Below are 19465 nucleotides of genomic sequence, written 5' to 3'. Positions count from 1 at the left end.
GCATGCTGGTTGCTACAGTAGTGGAATTACAGTATGTGCATTCACCTTCGCAGAGTTGGTCTACACCCACACCCAGACCCACACACGTGCATCACTTCCATCAAGAAAACCAATAATCATGTCAGGTAATGAAAAATGACTGGTCGTTTGATGTAATGATTCTTCTCAAGGGAGCCAGCCAAAGTGCCTTTCATTGAGAGGACATCCCCATGACGTCAGTACGATGACTTCCCTAACTGGATTCCAGCTGGGTGCAGGAGATTGTAAGATTTGTCCTTCCCAACAGGAAACTTAGTGTTAAAGTATTGTTAATGCGATTATACAGTTAGAGACTTTCAGATAATTTAATGCATCTTCACAGCTAATTCCAAGGCTGCATATGCCACATCGGCTTACTGTTGGCTTGAGTGCTAATAAGAGCATAGGAGATGACTTCTAAATTAGCATACAATGTGGACTAATGTTAAATCCATTTGGACATGCTAGTCCTCCATGTGCTAGACTTAATTCTATTTACCCTTGGCTCACTCAAGGTAGAATTGGAGTTTGTCTTTTAGCAGAGCTAAGGCCAAACTACAGCTGCATTTCTCAACTACAAAATAATCATAAGCAGGTTGCCAATTATATGCGAATCCTAGGGATGCTCACCAATAGTCGGGGTAAACATGATGTCATAGTGAACACAATTCTTAACTCCTATACAGATTTGGGATCTGTGAGACAAACTATGGTTAACATACAGTTTGTCCTATCTGTGCCCTATAAAGGTTTGCAGACAAATAAAATCAGCTCAAGTCAAATCGGGACATTAGATAGATTGGCTCTATCTGGCTCTATTGGAATTTAGATAGATTGTCAGTATAGATATGTTGTAATGCTGAGGAAAGACGTTGTTTGCAGGTGTCATACTAATGAATAAGTAAACGGCAAGCTACAATACCTTGCATTGCACGAAACGATGTGCATTCCATATCCTTAAAAGGTGAGCATAGGATGGATAGACGTAAACTTTGTTTTTCCAACGCATTGTACTGCCCTCTATAGGTTCTCCCTTATCAATGATGAATCAACAGTACCACGAAATTAAAGATTATATTGATTTGATTACAATACCAATGTATTGATGCTTTTGGGTTTAACATTTAGATACCGTACTTTTGCATCTTCTATTCATTGATTGCCGGTTAGCCTGCTTTCCATTTACACCTTGCGCCAAACGAAACACGAGTTCCACCAGTTGAAACATTGATTGAAAAAAAAATATGCATGTAATGATTTCTATCATGGGGGGATAATATTACAACGGACATTCAGTTCGTCTAAAGTGTTAAGCCTAGATATCTGCAGATATTGAGCCGTATTGTGGTCACCCCTTGAAAAAATTAAGGACCTTGGGAAGGCAACATCTACTCACAAGGCGATACAAGCCGTACCACTCAGAAGATACAAGGGGATTCGTGCATTTCCCGTCCGTTCCGTTGGTGCTTATGCACAGGAAAGTGTCGCTTTATTGGATGTAGAACGGACTTACATTAACATTTTGAGATTCTGCTCTCATATTCATACTAAAACCACTATTTTCACTTTTCATTTCACTCCATGAGACAGCAAGATTTTCTCGGAGAGACAGGAACCCTCTTCGCGGCGCTCATCGTCACGTTACTGGCGTGAATGAGACAGTGTGTGCAATTCAATGTCTGGTATATGAAGCTAAACAACGCGGAGGTTCGACTTTGAGGATTTAACTGTCTGGAAAAAGGACGAGGTATCACAAAATTCACATCACTGTCTAGGAAAGCGGAGGAAACAGCTTATCGTCGGAATGCTTACGCTTTTACAAGGCTCAACACGGTAAGGGCAAATGATTTTCTCTCTGAGCTGAATATTTCTCATTGCTCATGAAAAGCTCATATGCTAGAGTTGGGGATCTGTCCATGGTGCTGAAATTTCGTTTCTTCAGCTGCTTTCAAGTTAATTACGAACAAAATCTTAATATACTGTCTTCGACTGATCTGACCACAGAATGGAAATCACCTAGCTATAGCTAGTTATGTAAAAAGGGATACAATTTGCAGAACTTTCGTTCCTTTCCTGTCTTTTTTTCTCTCTGCGTCTTAACGTGACGAATAGATACGCATTGATGAGAGCTACTGCAATGGGATTTAAGTTCACCATCTTAATCCAATACCAGATTCTTAACACTGATAGTGTAAAATGGAAATGTAACAGTATGCAACCCCATTGACAGTAATGATTCGTTGAAACATCCCCTCATTTGATTTGTTACGTCGATTCTTGTCAACAAAATTGAACCTCTAGGGCAATGTTTCTTTCTTCTAATTTTTGTAACCGCGCATAATGTGTATGTGTGCGCTTTTGAATTTATGCGTGTGTGTGTGTGCGTCTCTCTCTCCCTCTCTCGCTCTTTCTCTCTCTCTCTCTGTGTTTGTGTGTTTGTGTGTGTGTGTGTGATACGCGCGCTTGTGGTGGAGAGGGAGAAAGAGAGAATGAGAGAGAAATAAAGAGAGGGACGCTTCAACATATATCGGCTCTGCTTTTGGAACGGCTAATTACTGTATTATTTATGTCCCACCAAGAAATAATTTGGATATGAGATCGGAAACGCTTGCTCATTGCTTTTAATCAGTTCGGTTTTGTTAGTTTTGCCTGAGGAATGAGGGATGAAGGGCTATGACTGTCGCCTTGTTAAATTCTGTAGCCGCTAACGTAAACCGGATTTAGAATGGCAGTTTTGCAAATTGTCAGTGACTACATATAATTCATTAAGGAGATATATGTCCACGAAAGATAACCACTTTTTGGGCGTACACACAGTTTTCAAGTCGCCGGATATTAGGGGTGAGTGGGGGAAATAGTCTGACCGCGTTTAAGGTGGAGTTTTATTCTTATCCGCATAATGTTATTTTGTAGGCTACATAAAGAAAATCGTTTCGTACTTCTTAAGGTTTTACAGAAATGCTTATACATCGTTAAATCTCCTTTCTGAAATGCTATGGGGATGGCATTTGCAATAGCTTGGGCTTAAGCAAGGAAACCGCGGTAGGCTGTATGCTATAATTTCTTTTTTCTTTTTGACATGCTCGTTTTACAGAAATGCACATACTCGAATCGTGTTAAATATCAACTTGGTAACATTATCTTTTCCTTAAAAACTAATTAGAAATTCATAGTGACCTACACTATGAGGTGTACAGACAGAGCCATAGCTTGTTGAAATGTCATAGCTAAAACATCAGAAACCGAACTTCCATGGTCTATCATTTTGAGATGTTTCTCATGTAGATATTCTGCTGTGATCATCTTATAATAAGGTTAGGTAGACATGTTTCATGTTCTTGAATAAATGTCTTGCCCATAAGTATAGATCCTGCACACATGCACACATTATACACTTAACATGTTCCATGCCTGCCTTTTTCTTCTAGATGACACCTCATACTGGCACCACACTTCAGTGAGCTGGGCCACCCTCTGCCACGAAAATGCATATCTGGATACTGAAAATAATCCCTCTGATCGCAGCATCTCTGAGTGTGGTCGAGATGTATGACAATTATGGGGAAATCTGTAGGAATTTATGTACGTGCGAGGAGAAAGAAGGGATACTGACAGTGAGCTGTGAGAACAGAGGGATTGTCAGACTAACGGAAATAAGCCCGGTACATTTCTCCATGTACCACCTTCTGCTGACAGGAAATCTCCTCAAGAAACTGTCCCTCAATGATTTCATCAACTACACTGGGGTGACTATTCTGCATTTAGGCAACAATGACATTTCCGAAATAGAGACTGGTGCCTTTAATGGACTCCAAGGATTAAAGAGATTACATCTGAACAACAACAAAATAGACCTTTTAAGGGATGATACATTTGCTGGGCTGGAGAGTCTGGAATATCTTCAAATTGATTATAATTACATCACTAATATAGAGCCTAACGCACTGAGCAAACTGCACCAGCTCACCGTTATGATTTTAAATGACAATATGCTCTCTGCTCTGCCTAACAATATTTTCCGGAATGTGCCCTTAACGCACTTGGACCTTCGGGGCAATCGGTTGAAAATGTTTCCATACATTGGTCTCCTGGAGCATATGGACAAGGTAGTGGAATTACAACTTGAGGAGAACCCCTGGAATTGCTCCTGTGAGCTCATATCTCTGAAAGCTTGGCTGGAGAGCATAGCGTACACAGCTTTAGTGGGGGAAGTGGTTTGCGAGACGCCTTTCAGGCTGCATGGCAGAGACCTAGACGAGGTCTCCAAACAGGAACTCTGCCCACGAAGAGCCATCTCAGAGTATGAAATGCGTCCCCCACCGCCACTCAGCACCAATGGATATTTCCAAACCACGCCAGCAGCTGTGACAGCCTCAGCCACCTCTTCAGCTGTTTTGCGGTCATCATCGAGGCCTACAAAGGGCACCCGCCCATCAAACAGAACCAAGACAAAGCCCACCTCCCGGATTCAAGTCAACCCCTATAACTATGGCCCAATCATTGCTTATCAGACCAAATCTCCTGTGCCTTTGGACTGCCCCACTGCCTGTACATGTAATCTGCAGATCTCCGATCTTGGACTGAACGTCAACTGCCAAGAGAGGAAGATTGAGAATATATCTGACCTTAAGCCCAAGCCATACAATCCCAAAAAGATGTATCTCACAGGGAATTACATCCCTGTGGTACGCAGATCTGATTTTGTAGAGGCCACCGGATTGGATTTGCTCCACCTAGGAAACAATAGGATAGCCCTCATTCACGACAGAGCTTTTGGGGATTTAACAAACCTGCGTAGGCTGTACTTAAATGGTAATCTAATCGAAAGACTTACAACCGACATGTTTTTTGGACTGCAGAATCTTCAGTACCTCTACTTAGAATATAACAAAATAAGAGAAATTGACGGGGGCGCTTTACACTTTTTACCCAACCTCCAATTGCTTTTTCTGAACAATAACCTTATGAAAACCTTACCAGGGGGAATCTTTAGTGGGCTGTCCCTTTCTAGACTCAATCTTCGCAGTAACCATTTTCAAAACCTGCCTGTGAGTGGTGTGTTGGATCAGCTGAAGTTGCTGGTGCAGATAGATCTATTTGAGAACCCCTGGGATTGTTCATGTGATGTTGTCGGCATGAAGATATGGCTAGAGCAGCTCAGTGCAGGCACCATTGTTAATGAGGTTATATGTGAGACTCCAAAGCGGCATGCTGGGCAGGATATGCGTTCAATTCAAGCTGAACACCTGTGTCCAGATTATTCTGACATTGTTGTCTCAACGGCGCCCCCCTCTGACGAGCCAACGCCAGATAGGGCCACCACCACAGAAACTTCTCAAAGATACAATACCCCAAGCAGCACTGTCCCCCTTTCGGTCCTAATCCTCAGTCTCTTACTGGTTTTCATAATGTCAGTGTTTGTGGCGGCCGGGCTGTTTGTGATAGTCATGAAGAAACGTAAGAAGTCCCAGAGCGATCGTACCAGTACCAACAACTCTGATGTGAGCTCCTTTAACTTACAGTATAGCCTTTACAATAACCGATCTGTCCCAAAAGTGAAAGCCCCTGCCGGGCATGTCTACGAGTATATTCCTCATCCTATGGGGCACATGTGCAAAAACCCCATCTACAGATCCAGGGAAGGCAATGCAGTGGAGGATTACCGTGACCTTCACGAGTTGAAGGTGACCTACCGGAGTAACACTGAGGAAGAGAGGGACAGCAACATGAGGAGTCCCACTTACAGTGTGAGCACCATTGAGCCTCGTGAGAATCCTTCACCTGTGCAAGATGCTGAGCACTTCTTCAGAGGCATCTTAGAGCCGGATAAGCAGTCTACTTCAGGAAACAACCTTGAGTACAAGTATACTGGCCCGGTCTCGTACACATACAACCCAAACTTTGATGTGAGACGTCAGTTTTTACACCCCGAGAGGATAAGAGAAACCGTGCTCTATGGTACAGCACCTAGTACTGTTTATGTTGAGCCCAACAGAAATGAATATTTGGAACTAAAAGCGAAACTTCAAGCTGAGCCGGACTACCTCGAAGTTCTTGAGAAACAGACCACATTCAGCCAGTTTTGAACGTTACATTTGTCAATATGAAGCATTTTCCCCCTTAAAGAACTGGCTCAATTTTGAGGGTGCCTTGGCACAACACAAATCAAAAAAAGAAGCAGTAAATGGGGTGTGCCGAACTGTATTATTCTTATTTCTTAACTACATGACATTACAGAATGGAAAGCTTACTGAGCAGAAGAGGATGACTATACAACAATTCCAATACTAAACTGGTGATGCAAAATCTATTTTTCTATGTTGAAGATTGAATACACATAAATGTAAGTGTACAGGTAATCTTACCCAACAACATTTTCAGGAACATAACCTATACATACGGTATATTGTGAATCACAAATGTTTATAACTCACCCTCTGATAAAAACACTGTACAGCAGTGCATCAAACTGTGCAGGACTATTTTCTGCTCTAGTCTGTAAGTAAGTATTTATTGATATACTCTGCCATGTATTTTCAAAACTTTTAATTCTTCATCAATATTACCTGTGTCATATCCATTATCCTCTGTAAAAGCTTCTGTTTGTAGTTTCATATCATTTACTGTAGGTCGCATTGTAAAAGTGGCTTTTTTTTAAAGGTGGCACACCCCCAATGTTAAAGAAAGACTGCGCCATTTAAAGAAAAAAAAAGTGTCTTTGTATGCTTTCTGCACTTTTTGGAATTGGAAGACGAGTTGGTCTTCACGGCTATCATTAGGAAGATGAATATATTAAAATGGATATGGTTATTCATTCTTAATATGATTGATATGTTATGAAATTCATAAATAACAATTGAAGTAATAATTATGTTGTGGAATACTGATATTTTAATGTAACACCTATTTTTATACAGACATTCGCAATTCTCCTTCCCTTATCAATTTCATTTGTTTTGATTGCTTTGCACTTATTGCACTATATTGACCAAAATATGTTAATGTCATCAATAAATATGATGTCAGGTTCCTAAATGTTCTTGATGGGAACTGAGGGATTTTGTGAGGACACTGGGGCCTTCGTTCTGACAGTTTGAGTTACATGTTGGAGGACAGGTTGGTGTTCCTCTGGGGTTTGAGTCAATGTACCTCCATCAATGACTATTCAAGGGGTGTCCATTTAGAAACATGAAGGTTCAACCCACTTATATTGACACCAGCTCTAAGACAGTGCTGATTGGGTTACATCACATAGGTTTGATTGCATGGTCTATTAGGGTAAACAGTTTGAAAAAGCAATATACAGTATACTATGGTGCAAACCAGAATAAGATCCATGCATTCTTGAGGACATGATTGTGAACTTACTTTACTATCCAAGTCCATATTTAAACGTGTTTCATAAATGCATAACATTACTGTAGACTGTGTTACTGGGCTAAGCACAGCCAAGATTATATGAATACACATATCCCTTTCTCAGCGCAAGGTTGATCTTCATGATTTACAAACAGTCAATGGCCTCAAAATATTTCATTTGGATTTGTCCAAAGTCTCAAGCATGAAGGCAATATTTGGAGAATGGAATCCAGGAACTTGAGAGTTTTTGCCGATGTGTCACAGCCACCAAGGGAATGTGAATCAGAGCCACATGTCTACATGCTAACATTCAATGCCTCGTCATAGCAATGACACCATGCTGCCATGTTGACAGCTTTTGGGTAAATTATGCATAAGGATAACTCATTTGGAAAGTGACATAATATCAACACATTTTGCTGTCAGTAGCTTACATGCAGCACATTTTGTATAGTATTAGCAAATATAAACCTGTCTAGTCTGCAGCTGTTTTCACTTTTTTTGGTAACATTTCCTGTCTTAACTTGGTTTGGTATTGTACCATGATGCCTACTACAGCTCTAATGTCAATTGAACAGTGATAATGACAGTCACTGAGTGTGTGTGTGTGTGTGTGTGTGTGTATAAGTGTACTTACTGTATGCATGTGTGTCTTACCAAGAGAGAAACAAAGAGGTAGAGAAAGAGGTGTCTATGGGGTGGAATTGAACTCCCTCATCATTTGAACATGTCTCTTTGATATCATTATTTATCTGTCTCATTTTGGGTCGTAAACGTGCTGCTTTTTTAATGCTCCTCCCACCCAGGCTCTCCTAGAGAAAGCTCCAATGTTGCCATGACCCTGAACAGAGCGTCCAACTCCCAGCTAATGGATGAATGAATTACCCATGTCCCACTGCAGGAGGTTACCGTGAGAGCCTCTCACCCGACAAATAATGCTTTTAATCAGCCAATGGGGTCCTCCGTGGTCTCTATGCAGAAGGGCAACGTTTAATTCCCCTCCCTGGATTATTTCACTTAGCTCGTTTGGAGGGCCGACGTGGTGCAATGCAGAATGTGAGGAGGTGCAAGGAGATGCCACAGCGTCACGATGATGTGAGCAATTGAGTTCAAGGAGATTTGGGTAATTGAGAAGGCAGAGATGGGATCTGACAGGCACCAATGAGTCTGATGATTGCTTTAATCATGATGGTTAATGGAATTCCTTCAGGCATGTAAGGCTGCTCAAATGTTCATCAACACACTCCGTTTCTTGTCTCTAACCCCTGTAATTACACATGTAACTTTTGTTGTTTTTCTCAATTGTAAGTGATGTTTATTGTTTTATTGGTGTACAAGGGGAGGGTTTTGTTGTAAAAATATCATTTTGTTCAACAGTCATTTAAATTCCTCTCACAATGAATAAGCATAGTTTTTTTCTTATTCACATTTGAAAAACATTTGATGGTGAGTGAGGCAAAAATGATGTACAACATGTATTTGATCATGTCTGTAATTCATATAAACTCACTTAACTAAAATTGAGACATGACATGGAGATTATAATGCTCTATACTGAACAAGTGTGGAATAATAATACAATGTACATGGATTCCGTTATTCTTTCTTTTTGTTATTCAACACATTATTCCTTCCTTTTCGGATTAAAGCAAAACCAGCAAAATCTTGACATTTGCTGTCTGAACGTTTCACAATTGGACAGTATGTACGGAATCTACAAGAAAGCCTGGATGCCAGACATAGTGAGACAAAATGGTTGCTGTGTTCATGCTTTTAAGCTCACAGTAACTCATCTACCTTATAGAAGCACTTGAATGTAAAATACAACTTCTGTGGTACGCACGTGAAATGTTTTATGTGTGCTCTGTATGAACGTGTATACACATGCGTGTGTGTGTGTGTATGTATGTGTGTGCTTTTCTGAGTGCTTGTGCTAAGCGTGCTCCCAGTGGGTAGGCTGGTTATATTTATTAGGCATGCGTTTGTTTGTTTGTTTATAGTGCCGCACCCGTTGATCTGGAGATGCAGTAACCCTGTCGTTTGACAAATGGCAACTGTAGCATTACTGACTCCCCAGCCGAGCCCTGTGATGTCTGGCCAAAAAAAAACAACAGGTTGATGTATTGCTTCCTTGACTGTGTCAAGTCATTTAACTGTTGCCCTGCTCTGTGTCATAGTAAGAACAGGCATAAACAGATTAAAATGATACATTCATTTTGAGCTCTGTATAGTTATTGTGTTTGTGGTTACATGGATATATGGTCTTAAATTCTAGTGCACTTTAGAGCTACCTACAAGCAGTACCTTTGCAGTAAGGTGTGGCCAAATTTGAATGGCTTGCGGCAAATGTCAATGGTGTGTGTTTTTTTAACCTGGTATGAGCACACCACACACTCCAAGATCTAGCTTTATTGTTGAACATTAGCACAGACTGACAACATGGCAATGTGATTTCATGGGTCTCATTGTGAAGAGTCGTCTCTCAAAGGAACAGACCTCAAAAATGAAATTGCATATTTTCATGCTATCGGCAGGGTAAAAGTAGCCTATTGTTATTGCCCAGATTGCAGTGTTTTAAATAATTTTCCCCTCACCCTTTGTGGGAAAGTGTGTGTGCATGTGTGTGTGTGGGGGGGTTATTGTGGGTGGGATTGTGTGTGTGCAGTGAATCTATGTATGCGTCTGTGTAGATAGGCATATGCTTTAATTGGAGCCAGATTTACAGTAAAATTCCACTCATGATTTTTTTCTCTGTTGTCCCCATTTCTCAATCTCTGTGGCTTTCAAAGCACAGTTAGGAGCCTAGCATAATACAGGATCAGGCTGCTAGGAAGGAATTAGACTATGCACTGGGAGATTGGTCTGATATTAAAATGGTGGGAGGTGGGAAACCCAGTTTCTCACATGAGACCGATGCCTATCCTAAAATAGTTTCTAAAACCAGCGTGGTTCTCTTTAGTCAGAAATGGGTTAGTAGCTGTGGTTCAGGTAATGTTTCGGGGGAGATAATGGACAATGATCCAGGAAAGACACCGCTTGTCTTACTTCTTCCTTGGACTACAACGTCTGTGGGTTGGTTGGCATTAATTGGACAATAGAGAGGCCAAAGTTGGCCGAGTGTAGGCGTGCTTGTTAAAATGGAGCAAGATGAGTATCTGCGTCAGCTGCTTGTATGCTCCGGTACTCTCATCACTTGTGTGTGCTGCCATGTCCTCCCCATTTCATTAGAATCCAACATTAAACATTCAGAAACAGATGAGCTACTCTGAGCAGGGCCATGCAATTATATTTTGTAGTATCGCATGAATGAGTGGTCACATACTGTAGTAGTTAATGTGTACTGTATGGGGAATATTGATGTTTCATGCTCAAGTCAAATGTAAAAACAAAGACATACCTATTGCTTTGGAATTTTGTATAAGATGAAAGGATTTTGCCTTTTTTCTAAATGTATAGAGTACTGTATATACATATATATGTATGTACAATTTCTGTTGTTTGTTTGTTTAAAAAAAAGGTGTACTTTCATGGCTTTGCTTTCATAAATTGGAGTTTGTGAGAATTTGCAATAACATTTACATTCATAGGGAACTGGTTTCCCTATGAAGGAAAGGTTCACACAGGAAAACATTGTATACTCCTAAAGATTCATACTTTAGGTAATAAATTAGCGTTGCAGACATTTTCGAAATTTGCTCTGCATGTTGTGAAATGTGAAAATTCCCACAAAAAAATCATTATTCATCAAAAGTACCAGGTCTAATTTCTGATGTTAATTGTGTTAACCACAAGAAATTAGCGGCAAATTATACCATGATGAATTCACAGCCCCTTGAATGGTGAGGTTGTTGTTATGGTTTAGAAATAAATAAATGTGTAAGCTTTGTAGGCACAATGATGTTAAGTAATAAGGTAATATCATTATATATATATATATATATATATATATATATATAATTTTTACTGAACTGTTGAATATGTGATTTGAGTCCTGTAAAAACTAGCTTGGTAAAAAGTGGAAGCAGAAAAAATATCATTGTCTCAGAGCCAAGTATATGATTGTTGTTTAACTAAAACGTGCAATATGCATTAATGTTCTGTTGCAAGTTTCCATTCCATTTCTAAGTAAACAAACATGCATTTTGTTGTGAAATTTACACCAAGATCTGTTGGTTTGAATTGCATTTCTTATTTCATTCCTTGTGCTCCTTGAGCTTCTCATGAAATGTTCTGTTTGTAAAATGTACATTTAGTCAAGTTAAAATGATCTGATTTTGACTGAATCTGGGCTTCAGAGGCATATCATGATTCAGTTTTCTGTTTTTAATACGACCTCCATTAATATGTTGCCCCATACTCCACAGCAAATATAGTACAGAATAATTTGAAGCAATAATTACCTTCTTTGAAAGGCCTCTGTTGGGCTTAGGTTGATGGCTGACAATCACATTTCATACCCGCTACCAAGTGTTATAGGATAAGTCTGTCTGACACTGTCTGTCAGCATGAGTGCTATGCAAACTTCTCATCCTAATCCATTTCTGGATGGACCAAAAACTGGGGCATATTGAAAAAGAAGAATTATGTCTGTTGGTGTCATTCAGCTTCTTCTTATTATTATTTTTCTGTGCACTGGTCAGTGACCTTGTCACAAAATGGTTGAATACAATTAAATATAGCATATAATTGAACAATGAACTGGATAGTTTAAAAACAACTGATATTTAGATCAAGTTTTCTATTTTGGGGCAACACTTTAATATACATTGTGTATATTAAACAATATATGCACAAATATACATGAGTATATATAACCAGCAAGTTTATAAACAGATGGAGGGGTATTGAAGGTGTATTCATATTCAGCCGTGGAGATATTATATATCCATTACAACTTCCTCTTTAAGGCAGTGTAGTCTTAGTATTGAGGTCACTGAGCTGCAGCGAAACTCATCCTTCAATCATCTACTGATTAAGCCTTTGAGATGCTCATAAGAAGGAGATATGTGACCCAGGGTGTGTGTGTGAAGGGTAGGACACTGGGGGCTGTGGGGGAATCAGAGCTGAAACACCCACTGTATTGCAATGTTCTTATACAGGACGTGACCGGTCCGTGTTGTTCTCAGTGCATGACTACTGAGATTGTGAGCAAAAACACGTCATCTGTTCCAACACAGCAAGGATCTTGGAGGAAAGGGCACATGAAAAGAATTGTTGTGAAGGAGACATCTGTTGAGACTAACGAGGGGGAAGAAATGAGATATGGACCTAAAGAAAGTCAGCCTACATTCGCAATGGACACCTGATTCATCAGAGTTCGAATCACTTACAGTGCCCTCCAAAAGTATTGGAACAGTGAGGCCAATTCCTTTATTTTTGCTGTAGACTGAAAACATTTGGGCTTGACATCAAACGATGAATGTGAAACCAGAGATCAACGTTTCAGCTTTTATTTCCAGGTATTTACATCAGGATCTGATGCACAAATTAGAAAATGTCACCTTTTTGTTCGAACCCACCCATTTGTCACGTGAGCAAAAGTATTGGAACATGTGACTGACAGGTGTGTTTTGTTGCCCAGGTGTGTCCTATTACATACATTATTCAATCAATAAATACCACTGAATGTCTACACTCAGGTTCAGATTGGGTAAGATAGGTTTTGTCTATGCAGACTGTATTCAGAGGTGAAAACAACATGAAAACCAGAGCGCTGTCTTTGGGTGAAAAACAAGCAATTGTGAGTCTTAGAGAAGATGGAAAATCAATCAGAGCCATTGCAGAAACATTGGCCATAGCCAGTACAACCATTTGGAATGTCCTGAAGAAGAAGAAAACTACTGGTGTACTAAGTAACAGACGTCGAACAGGTAGACCAAGGAAAACATCAGCAGTTGATGACAGAAACATTGTGAGAGCTGTAAAGAAAGACCCTAAAACAACTGTTAGTGAGATCAGCAACAACCTCCAGATGGCAGGAGTGAAGGTATCACTATCTACTGTTCGCAGAAGACTTCATGAACAAAAGTACAAGGGCTACACCAGAAGATGCAAACCACTCATTAGCAAGAAGAATAGGAAGGCCAGGCTGGAATTTGCCAAAAAGTACAGAGATGAACCTCAAAAATTCTAGGACAAAGTTTTATGGACTGATGAGACAAAGATTAACTTTTACCAAAGTGATGGAAAGGCTAAAGTTTGGAGAAAGAAAGGAACTGCTCATGATCCCAAACACACAAGCTCATCTGTGAAACACGGTGGAGGTAATGTCATGGCTTGGGCTTGCATGGCTTCTTCTGGGACGGGCTCATTAATCTTCATTGAGGATGTAACACATGATGGCAGCAGCAAAATGAACTCGGAAGTCTACAGAAACATTTTGTCTGCCAATTTAAGGAAAGATGCAACCAAACTGATTGGCAGAGCCTTCATCATGCAGCAAGATAACGACCCAAAACACACTGCCAAAACAACAAAGGAGTTCATCAGGGGCAAGAAATGGAAGGTATTAGACTGGCCAAGTCAATCTCCAGACTTAAACCCTATAGAGCATGCATTTTACCTGCTTAAGAGGAGACTGAAGGGAGGAACCCCACAAAACAAACAACAACTGAAAGAGGCTGCAGTGAAAGCCTGGGAAAGCATCAAAAAGGAAGAATGCAAAAGTTTGGTGACGTCAATGGGTCACAGACTTGCTGCAGTTATTGAAAGCAAAGGATTTGCAACTAAATATTAAGTCTTATTCACTTAAATATGTTTTAAGTATATCTGTTCCAATACTTTTGATCACATGACAAATGGGTGGATTCAAACAAAATGTGATATTTTCTTAGTTGTGCATCAGATCCTGATGTAAATACCTGGAAATAAAAGCTGAAACGTTGATCTCTGGTCTCACGTTCATTATTTGATGTCAAGCCCAAATGTTTTCAGTCTACAGCAAAAATAAAGGAATTCGCCTCACTGTTCCAATACTTTTGGAGGGCACTGTAGTATTTTTGTTAGGTATCAGTCATTATTCCACCTGGATAGCACTTCACAGGGCACGGGCTTAGTTCATTCTTAAAGGAATTCTTGGCAGAGGGGATAGATTGATTCGAGGCCTGCTTTTTGTCTAATTACCCACTTTCATCAGTGGGTGTTATCGATGGCAAGATCTCCATTTCAGCCTGGCTGACTGATATACACCCTTAGGAAGCTTCTGCATCTAAACACTGATCTGATAGCATGGATACCCAGCCTAATCAGTCTGTCAGCGTGTCCTTTCTCCATCTGGACTGAGCTTTTTATGGGTCACTAGTTTGTATACCCTATGCTTATCTCTTTGCCTGGGAAAAACAACTGAACCTCAGCTACTCACCACTCCAACCGGACTAGGCCACACAAAAGCTCTTATTTGGTAACATTGGTCAGTGAGATTAGACTGTGGTGAAGAACATTTCCATTTATAATCAACAATATGTTTATGTAGAAGACCAAAATCCCAAATTATGATTTGTGTCTAGATCGGCTCACATGTATCTGTGATGGCATCGTCCTTGGTCCGACCTTTTCACTTGAAACAAACTAAGTTGAATCAGCGTTATTCTCACTGGTGTGCTGAGAATTCAGAGCATTGGCCTGGCATGAGAATGGATACCCTCTTTGTTAGAAACAGTCCTGTAGTGTTAATGAATGGGCATTCATCTAATCCGATACTTTGATGGAGCACTAGCGGACACGCCAGCTCTCTAATGGATTGGAATTTCATATCAGGCATCCATACTAAAACAAAGTTCTCTTGGGAAAACCCTTGGCAGGATGTTATGGTAAACAACACAGACTGACATACACTCTCCCTTGTCACATATCCACTCCCTCCCTTCTCTGTTTATCTCTCTCTCTCTCTCTCTCTCTCTGAAAGAGAAGTGATTGATTTGCTATCTCTTGTGACTGACGATAAGCTGCTAACTCATTAAAATGAGAAGACTCACTCAATGAAACATCCCACAATGTCCAATCAAGCACAGTATGCTTCATAGGGACATATTAAACTACAATCCATTATTTGGTTTTTCAAATGTTCTTCCTAATTTTGATGGTTGCCTCAAATTGTCCAATTTGATACACTTAGGTAAAATTATGATTTGGATAAGACTGTGAAGAAAATCCACAACAATTAATCATATCTTTCTTTTTCCACGTTTCTTTCTTCATATTGTTTATTCTAAATCTCGCTATCCATCTCAGGACCTAGAGGTTCAGGAAGTGCTAATTTTCCCCTCTGTAATGTAAATTCCCAGTGCCAGATTCCTCTTAAATATCTCCTCATTATGCTGCTCCCCAAAGCCTCTATTGTTGTAGAAAATCTGATATCCGATGCCAGGATAATTCCATGCAAATCCTTTGAATTGGGAGCATACAATGCTTGACCTTTAGGTAATTTGTAGGGGACACTTAACAATGGCCTCAGAATCTAGTCCCACTCAAATTCAGTGGAGCACAGATCAAAACAAGTGCCATTTACACAGACCTTGTCTGGTTGTCCTAAAGAGGAGCTACACAAATGTACTGTAACTTCTGACTAAAATAAAATATGCTAGACTTAGATACTTCACAGCTATGGCATGACACGGGATATAACACAGCAAGCATTTGCCGTCTATACCTCTAATCACCAGATCCATGGTACAAAGTACTGCTTTGGGAAATGTTTCCTGAACCTACTGTTAAAATAACCCCTGTCATCCAGCAACAAAACGTTAGCCACTTGCATATGAGACTGCCAAAAAAATATGTGTTTTAATTTTCAGTAGGCTGGCCACGTTGTGGAAAGCTAGGGTTGGGGAACAGTTGTGAGGTAAGAAGTGACAGCTGTGCAGTAACAGATTAAAGCAGCAGGAGGATGAGTAGAGCAAAGCCAGAAAACAGATCGACCGGAACCATACCCTGCATATTTGTCCTCCACAACCCCACCAATGGATCAAGTGAAACAAGAGAACCAAGAGACATTTGGGACTTTTTTCAACAAGCTTTGCTATCATGACTCCAGAGATCATGCATGATATTGCATTGGGAAGTGAAAATTCTACATGTAACACAACACACATTGGCAGGGACGATAATCACATAAGATAAAAAACATACTATTAGATAAAAAGCGTGCAAAGTCAAACTTCACTCGTAGGTTCAGTTGGATACAGTACAAAACTATGTGAAGTGATATGTTTGAATGAACCCAGAAAGAGTAGCATTTGAATCTGCAATCTGAAACAATCCTCCTTGAAATGGAATGTATTAGGAACATTTGGTTTGGACTTAACTACTTCAGCACAGTTTGGAAAGTAACACGGGGGAATTTACAGAGGAAGAATTAAGAACATGGAGATAACCATAGCTGTTAGTTCAAAAATGTCCAAATGGCTTCCCAGACTTATCTATGCCCCCTCACCAATTCTTATCTGTCAGACTTGGGAGCAATAAGGCAGAAAAGCCACCAAGAATTGGGTTTTTACACACTTGTCGCATCATATCTGAGATCTCGGGGGAAAGGGCAATGACAGATTTTTGAGACATCCTCTATCTCTAGACTTAGACCAATCATCAGGACAACACTGAGGGAGTGAGTGTGTGTGACCAAATGTGCAATGGACAGGCGGTAGACACACATGCTTGGATTGAGGTTAACAAATAGATAGTAGAGACCTCCAACTGACACTACTACCTACTCTACTTTTGCTATATTGACTATGGGTGAAGTTATGTGAGTGTACATAACGTTTCACATTGTTTCCCAAGTGCTGAGTTTGGCATTTTAAACGAAAGAGATGGAATGACTGCACTCCTGTGGATAGGTAACGCTCCGCTAGGTTAATGCGGTCATAGGTGTGCATATGGCTATACTGCAATGGAGCGTGAATCTGTGGGGAAATCAAATATGCAAGGGCTATACAATCCTACCCAGAAAAAAAGGAGTCAGCTCATTGTTATTGCTAATGATTTCCCCCACATAGAAGGGTGATAAGATAAATCAATGTTATAATCTTAATTGGTAGTTCCGTATCTAAACACACATGTGCAGCATACAATATTTCATGAAGTTATCATAAAAATAGATACAAAATATACACCTTTCAGTTTTTTTCTACTGTATCTGACATTTACAAGTGTAAACACATGCTAAATAGAGGCATCCAGTAACTTTTAAATGCTTTTTAAACTCAGGTCCCCAAGTCTCTTTATACCAAATTGCTTGTTGGTTTTTCAAGAAAATATAAGTTCACAGTTCTCTCTGAAATCTGCTGAATAGATCTTTTCATATAGTGCAAGCTCTATTAGGAAAACACATGGGTTGAACAAAGTGGATTTTATTTTTCTCCTGTGCACAGGAGAACATGTTCTTATGTCAATGAGATGTGTGCTTTAAAATGTTATGTGCTTTAAAACCACTGAAAGTTTCACTTAAGTTTTATTTTTATCCTGACAAACCTCAATTCTCAGAACATATATGTCCTTGTACAAAGCTTTGCATTCACAGAAGAGAGAGGTGTCACACTTTCTTCTTCTTTTTTTTCTATTACAGATATTGTGTCATCCAACATCCAACTTCTTCGACACATTTTAGTGAATGATTTGACAACATTGTTGTTAATACATTTCATCATCCAGCTAAAATTATGTAAGTGGTTCAGTGGGATCCAGTACTTTCACTGTTTTAAAGCCTGAACATATAACAATTCTGGTTGTGGAAAAAGGGGTTCACCAGTCGACACACTCTAGGTCTTAAAAGTATTTTGTTTTCTGTATGTTTGACTTTGATCTACCACAAGACAGCCATGTCAACCAAATGCTGTTGGAAGTCTCGGGAGATCATCAGGATTACGTAGCCGTGACACTTTGTCACTCATGACCTGGTTGCTCCATAAGGGAATGTGACAATGGAGTGTATCCATCCAACCCTATGCTGTCGGAGGTCTTACATGCATAAACAAACCCTGCAAATGATGTTCAGACTGACAGTGAGGAGAAAAAGTTGAAGAAGAATGACACCAAGATTGTGGCAGATTCAGGTTGTTTGTCCTTCCATAAAACAATATAATCCAGTATTATCACAGGAAATCCTCACAGTTGTTCTTTAGCAGCCTTATTAGGGATCTATGGATTTATTTAATCAAACCCGCTCTTTTTCAGACTATTCTGTTCTCAGACAGCTAATGATGGATTGCTTAATTAAGGTGAAAGACAATGAGTGAGTGCTTTCATTGTGTTTGGCCTCTGTGGATCGTGACAAAAAATGGATTACTCTTTTAAAACGTCTCTCCTTGGGGAAATGTCACACATATCACTTACACACATCTATCTCTCCCCCTTGTGGAATTCTAGCCACTTCTCCACTGAGGAGATATGTCCATCACCTCCATCTTGAGAGAAAGGTGTTCCCTTTTTGTTATCTGATGTGTATTTGTTTTAATTTCCTAGGATAATATTAATTGAAGCTATGCTATGCTACAGCAGCAGGTATTACATCTTTCCTACTCGGTGAACATTGATCCTTGCTATATTTTGAGTTTTTTGTCTGTTTAGAAATTATTTTAGGGGCATTCACAGATCTGTCCAATGTTACTCTAGTTGAACCTTCACAGGATGTCATTATCAGGCTGAGGCCAAATGTAACGCGAAATGGAACACACTGGGGAGTGGTAGGGGGCACCCACATAGAACAGCAGCTAAATTGTTGCTGATAAACAATTGCTTGGAGACAGGGTTGTGTTGTGACTAGAGACAAGAAAAAATGCTGTACATGAGAGGCCCGCAATCATTCAATCCACCCAGCAGTGGGCTGATTTTTGATTTGATCTCTTATTTTGTTACACAGCCATGGCCTTTTTTTTTACCAAACTGTCTAGTTCCACACATTTCCCAGGTTTATTTCAATGCAGTTTTTATTTCCATTTTGTGGTTTTGTAGTCAATTAACTACTATATACATTGTACAAACAATATGACATGGATTTTAATGTCCTTTAAGGGCAACATCAATTCTGGGAGAGCTTCATTCAGGCCCACCTTCCCTCATGCAGTGACACACCAACATTCACAGCTTTTTTAGC

The 19465-nt window shown here is 39.9% G+C and overlaps 1 protein-coding gene across 1 annotated transcript; it reads left to right on the top strand.

Moving 5' to 3' along the window:
- The first annotated feature begins 3503 nt into the window (after nt 1-3503).
- LOC124474801 (SLIT and NTRK-like protein 5) lies at nt 3504-6104 on the top strand. The gene has a single exon (XM_047031240.1). It carries the CDS (start codon nt 3504-3506, stop codon nt 6102-6104), a length of 2601 nt encoding a protein of 866 aa, XP_046887196.1.
- Nucleotides 6105-19465: the final 13361 nt, after the last annotated feature.

The sequence above is a fragment of the Hypomesus transpacificus genome, chromosome 12 (genome assembly GCF_021917145.1).
Source record: "Hypomesus transpacificus isolate Combined female chromosome 12, fHypTra1, whole genome shotgun sequence".
NCBI lineage: Eukaryota > Metazoa > Chordata > Actinopteri > Osmeriformes > Osmeridae > Hypomesus > Hypomesus transpacificus.
Note: the sequence above shows the minus strand (reverse complement) of the source record. Positions and strands in the feature narration are given on the sequence as shown.

Bases quoted from the DNA above. Each gene is read 5' to 3' on its own strand.
- LOC124474801 (XM_047031240.1), top strand. From the start codon at position 3,504: ATGCATATCTGGATACTGAAAATAATCCCTCTGATCGCAGCATCTCTG.